Below are 16,868 nucleotides of genomic sequence, written 5' to 3'. Positions count from 1 at the left end.
ATGGAGTTAGAGGGTCGGGGTGCTGGCGGTGTGGCGGGGGGACCGGCAGCTGGGCCGGGGCGGAGCCCCGGGGAGTCGGCGCTGCTGGACGGGTGGCTGCAGCGGGGCGTGGGCCGGGGGGCCGGCGGCGGGGAGGCCGGGGCCTGCAGGCCCCCGGTACGGCAGGATCCGGACTCCGACCCAGACTACGAGGCGCTGCCGGCTGGAGCCACTGTCACCACGCACATGGTGGCGGGCGCCGTGGCAGGGATTCTGGAGCACTGCGTGATGTACCCCATCGACTGCGTCAAGGTGAGACTTGGACCGGCTCCGAACCCGACCTGGGGCTGACCCGATCCCTGGGTCCAGTCCGGAGCCAGGATCCCGGCCGAGAGCCGGAGCCGACATGAGTTCCTTCCTGGCTCCTGCCATCACCACACTATTCGACCGATACTCCATGCAAGCAAGGTCCCGGCAGGGAGTTGATCCCTGTCAGGAAACAGCACCCATTTGTAACCGTCAGTGAGATCTGAATCGGGACTCTGGAACGAAAATCTGTCAGCCCAAACCCTGGATCTCAGCTGGGACTAAACAGGAATAGGGTGGGATGGGATGAGAACAGGTAAGTGCTGCTAACTTGATTAAGGTGAAGCCAACTGGTATGAATCAGACCCTCAGGGGCTTAAGATGTTCTCTGGGCGAGTGCTTTTACAAGTTCCTTGCTGTGTCTTTCCTTAAAAGTGACGGGGCGGGAACCAGAATCTAGGATCTCTCAGATAAAAGACTTACTTAATAAATCTAACCCATGAATAATTGGAAATCATTGTGCAGTCGTAATTCAGAGTACAGACTGGAAATAATGTGGGAAAGAGTTGTTCAGGAAAAGGTTTCGGTTTCTCTGTGCAGCGAGCGTGACACCCCACCTATTTCCTGAACATGAAATTTGAGCTGGGATTAGGATTGTGTATATGTAGGTAGCACATCAGCTTCCAACCAAGAGATGGAACTGATAGCGTGTTTTTCTTTAGCCACCTAAAGTTGAGAAAGAGAGAAAAGTTCCCTGGAAGGGAAGCACTGTGATCAGAAAGTGGCTGTAAGTGTGAAAAAGATGGAACGGGCTCAGTGTGAGGGCATGATTTGGGTGAAGGTACATCTAGTAACTGCATGCAGAGCCAGGCAGGCGGATTAGTGGATACAGAAGACAGGTGTTTTTGAAGAAAGCAGGGTGAAGTGGGGAACACTTCTTGACATTTCTTATTGTTGTGCATGAGCTAAGGTACCAACCACGAGAAAAAGTGAGAACTAAATTGAGAAATAAATTCGAGGGGTCTCTTGAAATAAATATGACAGAGACTGGTGCCTCCTTTACATGTTAAGGCTATAGTTACACAATATCCTGTCAGCTCCTTGATGCATGTTGTCTTCTCAAATTAGGAAAATATTACATATTCAAAAGGATGAGAGTATCAGCTTGGGAAATGCAAAGTCTGTTCTGCCTTTTCCTGGTTCCAGTATCATCTCAGGTTTACATTAGTAATGTGGATGAGGAAATGGGGAAGGGGCTCGTTAAGCTTTGTGGATGACATTGAGTTGGCAGGAATACATTGCAAGGTAACTCCTAACAAGGGCCATATCCTTTGAAACGGTAGTAAATGCCGTTCGCTGAAGTGGACATTAGAATTTTAAATGCCCCTGTCAATTGGGAGGAATAGAAATAAACAGTAAAGTACATCAGAGAGAAGTAAGAAGATGGTTAATGCTTTCACAATATTGAAATGTAAAATGGATAACTACAAATGAAGAAGGTTGAGACATTTATGTAATAGAGTCTAGGTTGAATGCCTGTGAATTGCTAATGCTCTATGTCCAAAAGTTAGTATGATCTAACTGCAAAATAACGTCACTGTACTTAGACTGTCAGTGAAGAGCAGGGTCTGGGGTGCTAAATTTCAGGATAGGTATCAAGTGAAAACTAGATCAAGGAACACAATGAAAATTATTTTATTACTTGAAAAATATAATGTAACTGACTTAAAAATATTCCTACAACTTACCACTTCAAGTGTGTCTCATCACCTGGGGAGACTATTTCCTTACTCCATGTATTTACATAGTGCTATTGTTGCTGTAAACATTTTACAAATTCCTGTTAGGAATGCCTCTAGAATATTTGGGAACATATCCTTAATGGGGCAAATCTTTGTCCTGTGACAAGATGAAATTGATTTTTTAATAACTGAGACAGTTCAGAATCAGGGTCAAAGATAAGATGGGACCAAAAAGCAAGGAGACTAAGTCCTGAAGCTGATAAATCCACTAAGGGAACCATTTCTGAACAAGAGTTCCAGAAAAGTTTTGCATAACCACAGCATTGCTGGAAGTCACTTCTAGCCTTCCAAGGTAACTACAGTATTTTTGAAGAACAGTTCTTACTCATTTACAAAAGCTTTGGAGTTTTTTTAATAAACTTAGTCATGCCTCAACACCCTACATTAAAGAAACAATTTTTGGATTTGGAGGAAAAAATACTCAGGCATCTTCAAAAAGACAAGAGCTATTTTAGAAAAATCATATTTATTTGCCATTAATGCTGGGATTTAAATGAAAAGGGAAGAACTAGGTGAGACCAGTAGGATTTATTGTTAGAATGTATGTTAAACACTTGTGCAGACATGAAAGTAAAATTCAGATCTCTTCAAAGTCTTCACAGTTAACTTGTCACTGGGCAGCTCTTCTTCCTCTTCACCATAAATGAGTGGTAGAGAGGAAGAGCAGCCCACCTGTCCCCTAAGGCTAAAAGCAGGAATCCGTGTTGGAGCCTCCCAGGCAATCTCAGGGTTAGCAAATGAAAACCGACACCGCTTCCGGCATGCAAGTCTGTGTACCCCCCAGCCACTTAACAGGTCAAGTTGACTTAAAATATCCTTGGGAGGGACCATGGGAAGTCAGCACAGCCTTGCTAGACTATAGTTATTGAGCTAACTATTTCCATGGTCATAGGGCGGTTTGAGAACCCAAATAAATCCCACTTATCCTTTTCTGGGCCTTGGAGGCAAGCACCAGATTTTATCTATAGGGTTAGATACGCTCTGCAACTCAAAGCAGTTGGAACTCTTCTCAAACTCTGCTGGTGAAGTACCCACTTGTCACCAAGGTGCTGCTTTTTGGCTCTGTAGTGGTGAAGCAAATAATCTATCCCATAATGAGTTAATGGGGAATTTTTTCCAAATTCCAGATGTAAATGGAATAGATGTATATCTATACACACTTGATGAGAGGTTATGAAATGGGAACATTGGCTTATTTGGTTTTCTTGCAGCTAATAATAATAAATATTCAATAAATTGCAATTGTTCTTATTTGTCAAGCACTGCCTGACATGCCTTATATTTATTCATTTAATCTTTGAAGCAACTTCATGAAGTAGACACCATTTTCAATATTTTGATGAAGATGAAGAAAAGGAGGCAAAGTGACTAATTTGTCCAAGGTCACATAGTTTAAGTGGCAGAGTCATGTTTTGAACCCAGTCTTAACTCCCAAGCCTTCTACACAGCCTTCCAGAAACAGATTTCCAGAACCAGGCAAGGCACAGTTTCACAATGGTGTTCATTACTAAATATGACCTTCGGATTAATAGCTGGACATATAAATAATTATAACCACAAAGAAATTTTTAAGTGAGAACAAAAAATACAAAATTAAACCTACTCTATTAGCAGTTAAGGACCAGTTAGTTGCCTGTGTATATTTGTGAAATGACATATAATAGACAACACTGCTGTGATCTGTAAATTCTAAGATATGAACTAATATTTCTGAGACTCATATTTGAATACAATAAAAACCTTTCTGTTTCTAGCACCTTATAAACTACCAATTGCTTGTACATGCCTTAACTCTCGAGTCCTTGCAACAGCCCTGTGAGCCAGCCATTCTTAGCCATATGCTATAGATGATAATACTGAAGCTCAGAGAGGCTGACATCCCAGGACCACACATCTAGCTAAGCTGGGGCTTGAACTCAGGCTTTCTGACTCAAATGTGGCTTGTCTTTTACCAAACCACTTATCTCCCTACTTGGCCATTTGGCTTTTCTTCAAAGCCAGGATTTTTATATTGAAGGCTATTCTTACTTAGATTTTATCTTTTTCCAAAATACAGATTTACTGGCCCACATATATGGGGAGCCATATTTTTATATTTGGCATAGCTTATGCCTTGGTTCTCTCTATCAGGGTTTATTTTCAGTGAGTTAGATATAGATGTGTGTAAAATGTTCAGAGTAACTTTCCTAGTCCAGGTTTCTCTTGGGGATGCGGGGTTCCAGGCCTCTGAGGCCAGACCTTTCAAGACTGGTTAGCTGAATATACCACTGACTCCAGCAAAGCAATGACCCTGGCCTGGCAGCTCACTGTGTTGGAGCATCATCCTAATAGGCCAAAGCAATGTAATTTCTGAACATTCTCCCTGTACAAGATCAGTTTCAAACTAACTTACGGAAACAATTGTTAAGCCACTAGGCCCAATTTATCTGTTAGTAGCCACAGTCAACAAAGACGTAGTCTCTCTGAATAACTCATAATGGATTTTATGCCCCCCTGGGTGATGTGAAAGATCAGTAAGCACACTCTTTATTGGAGATTTATTGGAGATATTTTTTTTTGAAGAGCAAACAAATGTGTTAAACTGTGTTAAGTGATACTGTTTCTGATTGAACTTCCAGTAATTAACCTTTCAAGCTTCCAATTCTTGGTTGGTAGCAGGCAGGAAGAAATAATATAGAGGAATGTGGGTTGCTTATGTCTAATTAGAACCTGTTAATCTGATTAGTTTCTGTTAGTCCAGTTAGTTTTCTTCCATGCTCTTCAGAAAAGGCATTACTCATGGGTTCTAGATGGCCAAGAAGAAGGTTCAAGCTTTTCAGTGCAGATTCATTCAGTGATTAGAATGAAGCACAAATTTAAGCTGTTCTTGGCCACCCCTGCTGGTTACTAATGGCTGATTTGCTACTTTTTGAACTGGTGCAGACACAGCTAAAATTCATTCATTTTTTCATTTATTAATTCAGCAAACATCTTGAGTGCTTACCGTGTTCTAGGCACTGGATATTGATTTTATCTTGTGTTAGTCCCTGTGCCACTTTAACCTTGAAGTGGGTCAATAGACAAGACATCTTCATTGGGAGACACACCCTTCAGAGTCACCCCTTTGGGGAATGTTTCAAATAAGATTTGTTTCCCAAATTTTAATAAAACTTTGTCAAGGAATATCATACAAAATGTCTACTGAAAGCGTTTGAGATCTTGCTCCTGGCATATGTTGTCAGTTGGCTCAAATAAAGTCATAAAAATTCTCTACAGGTTTGGACATTTCTTACATTGACATACAGTATATACTCTTGTGTCTGACTTATTTCATTTTAACATTATGCCTGTGAGATTTGTCCATGGTATTGCATGTAACAGAGGTATCTCTCATAAACTTTCAATCTTTGAATCCTCTAGAGATTCTAAGGATTATATTTCTCTGAGACTGATTTTATTCACTGGCGCCAATTTTGGGATTTGGTCAGTTTAGCAATCTGGAAGCTCCTTCAGTTTTATAGACTAGGTTGGTGTCCACCTTCATAGTTTCAGGGTGAACTTTCTTCCCAGGAAATTAGAGCAGCATCTATTAGGAATGCTACTTTTGCCAAGACTTTATCTTACTGACCCAGCTGCCAATGCCAAATTCTATGAACAAGTCAGATTGTCATCTTAGTTTTATCAAAGGATGAGCCATTATCATCTCAAGCCATTTGGTCAGGAAGCAGGCCCAGGATCAGTCTTCAAATTGCATCCAGTATGTGTAGACAATAAATACTTTAGAATCCTTTTTCTAAAGAATTCTGAGCCTGAGTTATTAAGGCACAAAAGGAACTTCTTAAACACACACTTCATATTTATTGCTGACACTGAATCATTTTGGAGTTCAAGGACACCAAAGGGTGATATTCTCAGGAAAATAATGGTATTCTGTTCCTAAGGTCATGAATGACTAGAAAAAGAAAGGTCCGAGGCTTAGAAAGATTGGATATAGATTTGGAAGGAGGTAAAACTGGATGCCAGGTATCACTCCTGTGCGCTGGCTTGATTCCACTGGCTTGCACACATTCCAATTGGATTCCACTCTGGCTTGAACGTCTGCCCAGTGCCCAAAGCCTGCGTGTTGAGGTTGGGTGAGAAATTGGCATCACTGACATTGCACTTCTCCTTTCTGTAATTTCAGACCCGAATGCAGAGCCTACAGCCCGACCCAGCAGCCCGCTACCGCAATGTGTTGGAGGCCCTCTGGAGGATTATAAGAACGGAGGGCCTGTGGAGGCCCATGCGGGGGCTGAATGTCACAGCAACAGGCGCAGGGCCTGCCCACGCCCTCTATTTTGCCTGCTACGAAAAGTTAAAAAAGACATTGAGTGATATAATCCATCCTGGGGGCAATAGCCATATTGCCAATGGTATTGAGCCTTTCTGTGCTGGGTCCCCCATTTTCCCAACTCTTTGGCTTTGCTATTGTCAATGCTTTGCAGTCTCAGCCTGGTTCGTAGCTGAAGCTTTGGGCTGGGGTAGGCCAGATTATAGGGGAGAGGCTTCCATACCTGGTATTTCCAGACAACAGGCTGCTTTGACCCCACCCTTCCTTTGGGGCACCTCATCAAAGGGTTAAAATATCCTCCCTTACCTACCTGCTGACTTTCCTCTCATCTTCTCGCTGGCGTCAACTTCTCATGCCCTGGTAATGTGGAGACACGCTGAACTATCTCTTGTGTATTACGTGATCGTCGGCTGGTGTCCTGCTCCTCAGGGCAGGATTGGAGGTGACCTAGCCACCCAAGGAAGACACTGATGGAGCCCTAGCTCTTTGCCTCACTTTTTCAGGATGCCTACAAGGCCTCAACAAGTGAATGGGGGTGGAGCCAAGGGACTTCTGTATGGAAAAAACAGAGGGTTGGAAGTTGTGTGGAAGTAAGGGAATGGCTAGCAGCCTGGAGATTGAGGAGTGTATGAAAACCAAATTGGGTGTATAGAGCAGAGGGTGAGGAATATGGTAGTTCAGGATCTGAGGAAAAGTGCAGACGGACAGATGTTAGAGGCGGGTTGGGCAGCCCAGGGGCATCAGGGTAGAAGGTGAGATTCTGTGAAGATCTGGCCACCGGCCCCTCATGTTCCTCCTCCACTGAAGGCAGGGATGTGCTGGCCTCCCTTGGCAGCAGTGTATCTGCATGAACTGAATTTATTGATAAAGTCTGGACTGTTTGATTCTTCCTGCCAGTAGTATTGTAGATATGAGATGTACATTGGTGACTTTACTACGTTGATGAGAGCAAATATCTTCATTTCTCAGAACAGGAGTTTAGGAGTAGTGGGTTCCCAACTTTTGAACTGCCTGTTAGCATCCCTCACTCTGCTGTGGTTTAGCACAGCCACTTCCCTTCAGTATGGGGCCTCAGTGAATCTGTCGCCCTCTCCAAGCCTTACATGTGGCAGTTGTTTTCTTCTTTGCAGGTGCGGCCGGGTGTGTAGCAACATTACTTCATGATGCAGCCATGAATCCAGCTGAAGGTAACGAATGATTCCTCAGCCTCTCCCTCTGTGGGCAGCTGCATCTGCACTTCTGGGCTTTTCCTTTATTTCTGATTTGCAGAAGCTAAGTTTCAGTAGGAAATGCTGTCATGTTACCTTGTCTTACCACTAGAGGGTGCTCCATCCATGTCCGAATTTAGGAGGAACCCCTTGTACAGGTAGCATATTCACTGAGGTTTAATTCATCTTTGAGGCTTCCCTGGAAAAGATAATGGCTCTATTTGGCTTGTTGCTGGACCTTCTTGGATGTCCCCTTTGCAGCGGAATTGATCTCACCTGAAATATTAGGAGATTATTTCCCTTCAAATAGGTGAAGATGGATGTTCACATTTGAAAATACTGCCTTGCTGGAATGAAGATAGTGGAGATAGGAGTGAAAGGGTGAATTGCAGAGCTCAGTCCCTGCATTGTGGCTTGGATCTTGGCATTTTAGTCGGATAGTAAGGTACTCAAACAAGTATGAAGGGATAGCGTAATTGCAGTGTTTCCTAACTTCCAGTTCTTTGCCTGTCTGGGCAAGACCATGGTGTGGGAAGGGCCAAAGCTAAAGTGAAGATCCACAGAGTTCATACCATGTAATCCACTTGAGGGAGTAGGAGATATTTGGGAACTAAAGTCACACTCTTGGCTAAGAATTTTATTTTTTCTTTGGTAGCACTTTTGTAACCATCCCTATGTCGTAAGAGTTAGGCACTCTTAGTACCTCAGGATTGGGATTGTCGGGGCTATGTGTTTGTTATTATGTTCACTGCCACCGAGTTATTTCTTGTTTTGGGAGTTACAAAAAGTTAACGTAATAATGATTTAATCATAGGTACTTATTTCAAGGAAACCCTCTATCTAATGTGTTATTTAGGTCATTTTAAAGAAATCCTACTGGAAGTGGGTTTATTATTTCTTGACTTGTTACCAACCCTCTCTGATCCCTTTTGTCAAAAAAGAGAAACCTTATCTTACCAGGCTGACAGTTCACTCATTATTTTTTTTCTGTCTCCATTCTATTGGCTGATCCGCTGACTTGGACTTGGAATCTGGACCCTTGCTCATCGGTTGGTTGCTGTCGCCATTTTTTCCTTCTTGTTGATGGCACTGGCAGTGGTCAAACAAAGGATGCAGATGTACAACTCACCTTACCACCGGGTGACAGACTGCGTGCGGGCAGTGTGGCAAAATGAAGGGGCTGGGGCCTTCTACCGCAGCTACACCACCCAGCTGACCATGAATGTTCCCTTCCAAGCCATTCACTTCATGACCTATGAATTCCTGCAGGAGCACTTTAACCCCCAGAGACGGTACAACCCTAGCTCCCATGTCTTCTCCGGGGCCTGTGCAGGAGCTGTAGCTGCCGCCGTCACAACCCCACTGGACGTTTGCAAAACACTGCTCAACACCCAGGAATCCCTGGCTTTGAACTCAAACTTCACGGGACATATTACAGGCATGGCTAGTGCCTTCAGGACGGTATATCAAGTAGGTGGGGTGACCGCCTACTTCCGAGGGGTGCAAGCTAGAGTAATTTACCAGATCCCCTCCACAGCCATTGCATGGTCTGTGTATGAGTTCTTCAAATACCTAATCACTAAAAGGCAAGAAGAGTGGAGAGCAGGCAAGTGAAGTAGCACTGAATGAAACCAGGGGTTCAGCTGACACTGCTGTGCCCCACCCACTCCAGCCACATTCTCTCTCCTGGCATGCTCCAGCCTTGAGTGGAGTTGGAAGAAAGGTAGAGGGCTCTCCCCAGGCTATTGGTGTTTTGCCTAGCACCAGTTCCTGCCAATCTCCGTTGCCACCACCTTTCCTTCCAGGCCCCAAGTAAGTGCAACAAAGCACACCACAGCACCTTTGACAACCTCTGTCCATCCTGGGCCTGATGACCTGCTCTAGACTGTTACAGAGGGAAAGCAGCTCATTCCCCTGGTTCCTAATAAAAAGCCTTTAAATTAAATGGTTTCACTGGGTTTGTCTTGCCAAAGGGGAAGTGAAAGGCTGTCGACTATTCTTGACTTTAAGCATAAATCAAGGGGCCCAAGGGGAAGATCTATTACATATGGCTGTCATTTTTGTTTCTGCTGATTTTCATGGTGATTTAAGACATTGGGGCCCTACTCCCCTTGTTTTAGTAATTAGGCTGTAAGGACTGTCCCTGACGGCAGGACAATGGGCCTTTGACAGATCCTCACTAAAGGGGTGCTCCCCATGCCACTACTGCCTTTTCCCTAGGGCAGCGCAGGAAAGGGAGACCCTGGTTCTAATTCTCAGCTCTGCCTGCCGCAGTGAAACTTTCCAAGTGGCACTTTGTTTTCTAATGTCATTGCAAAGCTGGAATTATTTAGCGAAGCTGCAAGTCCTGAAGATTGGTGGTAAATAAGAATATCTTTCATTTGGTTCTGAGGCTTGTAGGAGTACTTTAGCATACGTGATCTCATCTGTTCTCAACATCTGAGAAGCAGGCAGTGCGGGTAGCTATTCTATAGGTAAGCAAAGCTTGTAGGGGCTATGATTTGCTCAAGGTATCACAGTAACTGCAAAACTGGGACCCCAGCCCAGATCTTTTGTCCCCAGGAATGAAGCTAATTGTGCCACCCAGCAGACAGGGAAGGAGCAGAGGGCATGTCTTCCAACCTGCCATTTCCTAAGGAAGCTCCCTGCCTGGTGAACACTTGGAGGCTCTGTTAGGAGACTTAGGGAAGTGGCTTTCGTTGTGCTTTGTGGGTCAGTCTTTCCTTTTTGGGGGGATATCAGTAGTTATAAGCAATTTCTTCAGTGTATAGATTAGAAACCTAAGTCTACAAAACTTCCATCTATTATCCTTATGGCATTCATTCATTCATTAACTATTCAGTGTCTATGTGGCCAGCACTGGCATTGGGAGTCGATGATAAATGAAACCATCCCAGCCCTCAAGGAGCTTATTGTCTGGAAAAGAGTGATGTAAATAGGCAATTACAAGGTAAAATGACAAGAAATGTGACAGGATTAACATAGAATACTTGTTTGGAGGACATAAGAATACCCAGCCTAGCCTTGGGTGACTGGGGGGTACGCTTTTGGAGGAAGTGACATCTGGGTGATGTCTGGAAGACAAGCTAACCAGGTGACGAGGGGAGGGGAAATATTCCAGGCAAGGACCTAGAGCTAAGAGAGAACAAGAAGTGTTTGGGGTTTGGTGCGCAAGGGGTCTGGTAGGGCTGACAGTCTGGGCGAGGTGTGGCGCTAGAGAGCTACGCAGGGGCTGGGTCAGGGGCTGGGTCTTAAAAGCAATGCTAGGGAGTTGAGAGTATATCCTGAAGGCAATGCAGAAGCATTACAGGATTTTAAACAGAGGTGTGGTGTGATCAGATTTACAATTTAAACAGATTACTGAGGCTCTCTGAGAAAGGATTAGAGGAGCAAGACTGGACTGGCAGGCAGACTGCTTAGGGGGCCCTCACAGTCATCCAGGCAAGGCTGCAAGGGGGTCCAGACCAGGACCGCGACAAGGAGATGGAGGAAAGTGCGAAATTGGAGCAATGTTAGGATTGTGGAATCAATAGGATTCGGTTACAGAGCAAATCTTGTCCTTCTTCCACCTGACAGCCCTTCAAGTATCTAAGGAGAATCATGTCTGAATGCGCTTGAAATAAAACTGTCAGGAAAACAGCAGGGTCTCCTGTTCTAAGCCTTGTTCAAGTAAGTCGTGTTGTCTCTCTCATTTAGCAACGGAAAAGAGAGATGTTAATAGTGCTAATCGGTGGTCACCGGAATTTGACTTGCCTATAAAGTAAAAAGAATGTGATAAAATCATTACAAAGGTCAAGTCAGAGGGTTTGCCAGTGAAAACGGAACAGAACAGCTGCCTCCCAGCGCAGACTAAGCACGAGGACAAAGGGATGCCTCTCTGGACCTTGCCTCTGCAGACACATCCAGACCACAGCAGGCGCTATGGTAATAAGGCCCATTTTTCAAGAACTGGTATGGGGCAGTTTCTGAAAGAATGGTAGTCTCTAAAGGCCCCCCCCCCCGAGCTCCAATGCCAGTCACAATGAGAAAAAAAATGCAAAGGTTACCTTCCAATCCTGCTTGTTCTCTAGCTACTGGAGGACAGTTTGCTTGGCACTTTGACAGGACATAAGGTTTTGCAGGTTACTTGGCCCAATCACTAGAGAAGACAGAGGTGGAGCAGCTGATAAGGTCAAGCTGCCTGGAATGCCAGTGGCTGGATATCGGGATCAGGAAGTAAGCCTCACTTCCGTGGGCACACCATCCCCATGAAAGCTGTGAGCGTTTGGGACATTCACAGGTCCAAGGCCTCTCTGGAAAGAGAGGTGGATTATGTGGGCCTTTGAGGACCCCGGACCAAGCCACCATCAAGTGACCAATTTCTGCACAGTGCTATGCCATGGAGTAAGCGGGGGGCGGGGGGGGGGGGTGTCACAATTTGACTGGAGAAAACTTTTCTTTATTAGAGGTACAAGACCAATGGGAATGAAAGAATCTCATAATAACAGAACAGAGTATAGCCATGTACTGGATTATAGAGAATCAACAATGAGGTTTAGAGACAGAAAAGAAATAAGTATAGGTCAGAGTTAACTGAAAAGTGGTTTTGCTGAATAGTAGAATAATAAAAGTCTTTCAGAAAAGCCAATAAAAGTTGTGTAATGCTAATTTTATAAAATTTAGAAATCACAGGTAATTGCTCTGACTGGGGTGTCTCAGTTGGTTGGGCGTCTTCCTGCAAAGGGAAATATCCATTCTATTCCCCGTCAGGGCACATACCTGGAATGCGGCGCAGTCCTTGTTGGGGCCTGAGCGAAAGGCAGTTGACGGGTGTTTCTCTCATACATCCAGTATTTCTCTCTCTTTCTCCCTTCCTTCCCCTCCCTCTAAAATAAATAAATCTTTAGAAATCACAGATAACAAGAAATACCCCTCGTCCCATTACACAGAGAATATGACAACATCTTGAGGAACACATCATCTAGTATTTTCATGCACATTTTTGTTAATTTTCCAAAATCAGATTGCATTGTAACCAGTGTCTTTCAAAAATCGTATATGGTGCCCGTTTTTCCACGTTATTAAATTTTCTTCCATCACCTCGATGTGAATAACCACACAACACTCCATTGTACAAATGTACAAATGTACAAAAGCTTATTCAGTCTTTGCTGCACCTTTAGAATAATTTGTTACGAAAAGCATTGCTGAGTGACTAAGAGAGTGGAGTAGGAGTGAAGAGTTTCAGAATAAGGAAACAGTTTGGCGCCACCTCCTGGCAGGTGCCGAAGAGATCCTGACGAGACCAGGGTGCAGGATAAGGGATTGGAGGGATGAGGCTGGCCCGCAGGAATGTCAGAGGTAGCGTGATTTCTTAGAAGTCATCTTGTTTCACATTCTTCCTGGAGCCTAACCTCACTGTAAAGCATGCTGGACAGAGAGGTTCCGGACCCTCGCCCTGTGTCTGGGCACTCCCTGCTGCTTAATAAGACCATGCAAAGTCAGGAAGTTCAGTCTTCATGGTCTCCTGCTTCCATTTGAGGATCACATCACTTCCCTGCTTTGCTGCCAAATTCCTCACTGTGGCCAGCAGGGATTTACATAATTTGGCCCCTGCCTATCTTTCCAGCCCAAACCTACCACGTGAACAGGAGGCATTCAAAGCAACAGATTTTCTTAAAAATATAAATATTCCCTCTGTTTTCTTCATCGATTGACTTAGGAGGATTGATAAACAACATTATGTCTAAACTCTCAGAACTTGATCTCTACTCACCAGTCTAAGGTGGCAGGAAGTAACGAAATATCATACATTGTCTGAACATCAATCATATCTCTAGTCGGGATCTCTTAAGCACCTGCATAATTTTCTTCCATCAACTCACTGTGGATAACCACACAACATTCCAATGCACAAATGTGCAAAAGGCCAGCACTAAAAAACTGTTAAATGGACCTAACTGGTGTGGCTCAGTTGATTGGGCGTTGTCCCACAAAATGAAGTCCCAGTCCAGGTACAGGCCTTGGTTGTGGGCCAGGTCCTTGGGGGCTGGGGAGGCAGGGGCATGTGAGATATAACCACACATTGATGTTTCTTTCCCTCTCTTTCTCCCTCCCTTCCCCTCTCTCTAAAAATAAATGAATAAAATCTTTTTTAAAAACCGTTAAATGAATGAAGGAATGAACTGGACCCAGCTCCTGCTGCCAAAGAACTCAAAGTCAAATGGATAACAGAGATGAATAAGTAGCCAGCATGGTAACTGTCCAGTGGGAAATTTAGGTCTCATTTGAGTCTTGATGCTCACTTTGAATCAGGTGTGTAGTCCCTGAGGCTGTGTAACACTGTGGCTAAGAGCATGTTCTCTGGTACTGGCTTTCCTGGGTTCCAATCCCAGCGCTACCCTTTACCAGTTACAGTATGACCTTGGACAAGTTCCTTGCCCCTCTTGCCTTGGTTTTCTCATCTGTGAGGATTAACTGAGCTAATACTTTGCAAGTGTTTAAAACCACTCCTGGCACATAGTTGACACTGTTTAAGTGTCAACTTAATAATTTGTTATTAATAATTTGTTATTATTAATGTGCCATACAACTAGATATTAGTTTCACTATTTACTCCATTGTATTGTTGTTGGTTGTGTCCCAATTCAATTATAAACTCCCTGAGAACAGAAGCCAAGCTCTTTTTGAGCTCATTCCCTAATGCTAAGGAATCTGGGTTTTATTTTATTTTTACTTGGTCTATTAAAAAAAATTCAGCTGAGTAAATGTGAAGATCTAATTGGCTTTATTAAATGATTTATGAATCAGACAGCATCTCATCTAGCAAAGATATTCCAAGGAGTTAAACAAAATGGAAGTCTTTTAATAGAAAGGATGGTGGGGTGAGGAAATCATTAGCAAAAGAAAAATGAAAGTTCATTGGAAGAAAGTAAGAGTTTAGGTTGATGATGGCTTCTCATTGGCTGAGCTGTGGTATTTTCCATTGGCTGGGCTCGTTGATGGGCTAGAAGAAAACCTTCCTCCTGCCAGGGTGGATACAGCTTCCCATTGTAAGAGATGCAAGATATATCTCTTCCTTGTTTGGGGTATTTAATGACAAGTGGTAGGGTGTGAGAGCTTCCTCTACAGGCTTTCCTGATTCCAAATTTAGTTAGGGTTTTCTTTATTAATTCTCACAGGCCCTGTGGTAAATCACCAAGGGATTTAAATTCATGGAAGACTGTGGTCAGATTTGGGTTTTTAAAAATGTTATTCTCGCATCCAGGGGATGGTTTTGTGAAGGGAGAGTGTAGAGGGTTGAAATTTATGTCCACCCAGAACCGCAGAACATGACCTTATTTAGAAATTGTCTTTGCAGATGTCATTGGTTAGGATCAAGATGAGCTCATACTAGATTAGGGAGGACCCTAACTTTAATGACTGCTGTCCTTATAAGAAGAGGAAAGGAGGCAGAGACCCTGAGAGAAGAAGAAAGTGAAGAAGAGGCAGAGAGTGGAGTGGTGCAGCTACAAGCCAAGGAATGCCGAGGATTGCTATAAGCCAGGAGAAGCTGGAACGCGCAAGGAAGGACTCTTCCCTAGAGTTTCCGAGGGAGCGTGGCCTTGCAGACCTGCTTTCAGGCTTGTAGCCTCCAAAACTACAAGAGGATAAGTTTCCACTGTGTTAAGCTACCCGATTTGTGATACTTTTTTACAGCAGCCTTGGAAATGAATATGAGGGGTGTAAAGAATGGAGGCAGGGAGACTAATGAGGAGACTGATGAGGGGCCCAAGAAGAAATTATGGGAGCCTGAAAAAAGGATGTCAAGGGAGGACACACACTGGAGGGCAAATAAGAGGTTGAATCAACTCTACCTGGTGATCAGTTGCTCTTGGGGTTATGGAGGTTATATATAGGTTATGAGATGGCTTACACATTTCTGGAAAGGAAAGCAAGTTTTCTGGAGAGTCATAATAATTATAGTTATGGACATGTATTTAAGGCCTGGGTAGGTTTTGGGATCTGCAATTATGAATGTAGGAGTTAACCGGTCAGAGGTTATAACTAAATGGTGGATAGAAAAGGCATGAGTTAAAGCAAGTACTCTTATGTAAACCCTTTTAAAATAGCATACAAAAAAATGCTTAAATTACATGCATGAAGTGCACAGCTTGATGCGTATGTATGCATCCATGAAACTACTACACGGACAGACAACGTTTCCAAAACTGAAGAAGGCTCCTTCATGTCCTCTCTCAGTTAATACCATCTCCCAGAGGTAACAACTATTGTGACTTTTGTTATTATAGATTAGTTTTGCTTGTGCCTCAACTTCATAAAAGATTCATATCATATTACTCTTTTATGTCTGGTTTCTTTGGCTTAACAGATATCTTTAAGCTTCATCCATGTTGTTACATGTAGTTGTTTGTCCTTCCATGATGTGTAGTTTGAATATGTCACAATATATTTATTGTGTTTGCTTCTACTTTTAGGCCATTTCCAGTTTTTACTACTATAAACATTCCTGAACCTGTCCTTTAGTGGACACAGCACTCTTTATGTTGGGTAAAAATATAAGAGTGGACTTGCTGGGTCATAGGGATATATATGTTTAGCCTTAGTAGATATTACCAAAGAGTTCCACAAGTAGTTATATCAATTTATGCTCCTACCAATAATGCATGATAGTTCCAGTTTAGTGCAAATATTTTTTTCTACTTTTATTCTGTATATACCTCACAATTATAAAAATATCGACCCCCACAAAAGTACAAAGAACACCCATATATTCTTTGCCCAGATTCTCTAATTGCTAACATTTTGCCCCAGGTGGTTTACCATTTTTATCTGTATCTATTTAATCTATTTATCTGCACACATATGTATATTTTCTGAACTGTGTGGATACACTCTTTATCCCTACATACTTCAGTGTGTATTTTCTAAGAACTTTCTCTTACATAACCACATTTATCAAAATCAGAAAATGTAACATTGATACAAAATTATTATCTGACCCACAACCCATATTCGAATTTCACCAATGGTTCCAATAATGTCCTCTGTTACAGCTCTTTCCCCCCGAGATCCAGCATCCAATCCATATCACACATTGTACTTACTATTCATGTCCTTTTAATCTGGATCATGTCATCAGCCTTCCTTTGTCTCTCATGAACTTTATTTGTTTATTTATTTATTTTAGATTACGGGCCAGTAATCTGGTAGAATGCCCTTCAGTTTTGTTTGCTTGATGGTTCCTCACAATTAGATTCAGGTTATGCAGCTTGGGTAGGTGAA

At 43.2% G+C, this 16,868-nt stretch overlaps 1 protein-coding gene across 2 annotated transcripts; it reads left to right on the top strand.

Moving 5' to 3' along the window:
• SLC25A28 (solute carrier family 25 member 28) lies at nt 1-9,549 on the top strand. Of its 2 annotated transcripts, XM_054581338.1 has the most exons (4): nt 1-291; nt 6,250-6,478; nt 7,527-7,583; nt 8,701-9,549. In XM_054581338.1, the coding sequence occupies exons 1-4, from the start codon at nt 1-3 to the stop codon at nt 9,216-9,218; spliced, it is 1,095 nt and encodes a 364-aa protein (XP_054437313.1). In that variant the 3' UTR covers nt 9,219-9,549. The 2 variants fall into 2 exon arrangements, with proteins under 2 accessions (XP_054437313.1, XP_054437315.1); XM_054581340.1 differs by lacking the exons at nt 1-291; nt 6,250-6,478 and adding an exon at nt 6,485-6,838.
• The last annotated feature ends 7,319 nt before the right edge of the window (nt 9,550-16,868 follow it).

Source organism: Pteronotus mesoamericanus, unplaced genomic scaffold, assembly GCF_021234165.1.
Source record: "Pteronotus mesoamericanus isolate MK-2021 breed Mesoamerican mustached bat unplaced genomic scaffold, CSHL_Meso_final contig_657, whole genome shotgun sequence".
Lineage (NCBI taxonomy): Eukaryota > Metazoa > Chordata > Mammalia > Chiroptera > Mormoopidae > Pteronotus > Pteronotus mesoamericanus.
This window is presented reverse-complemented; position numbering and strand designations above follow the sequence as displayed.

Coding starts and splice junctions, on each gene's coding strand:
- SLC25A28 (XM_054581338.1), top strand. CDS start 1: ATGGAGTTAGAGGGTCGGGGTGCTGGCGGTGTGGCGGGGGGACCGGCA. Junction 292..6,249: donor ACCCCATCGACTGCGTCAAG/GTGAGACTTGGA, acceptor CTGTAATTTCAG/ACCCGAATGCAGAGCCTACA. Junction 6,479..7,526: donor CAATAGCCATATTGCCAATG/GTATTGAGCCTT, acceptor TCTTCTTTGCAG/GTGCGGCCGGGTGTGTAGCA.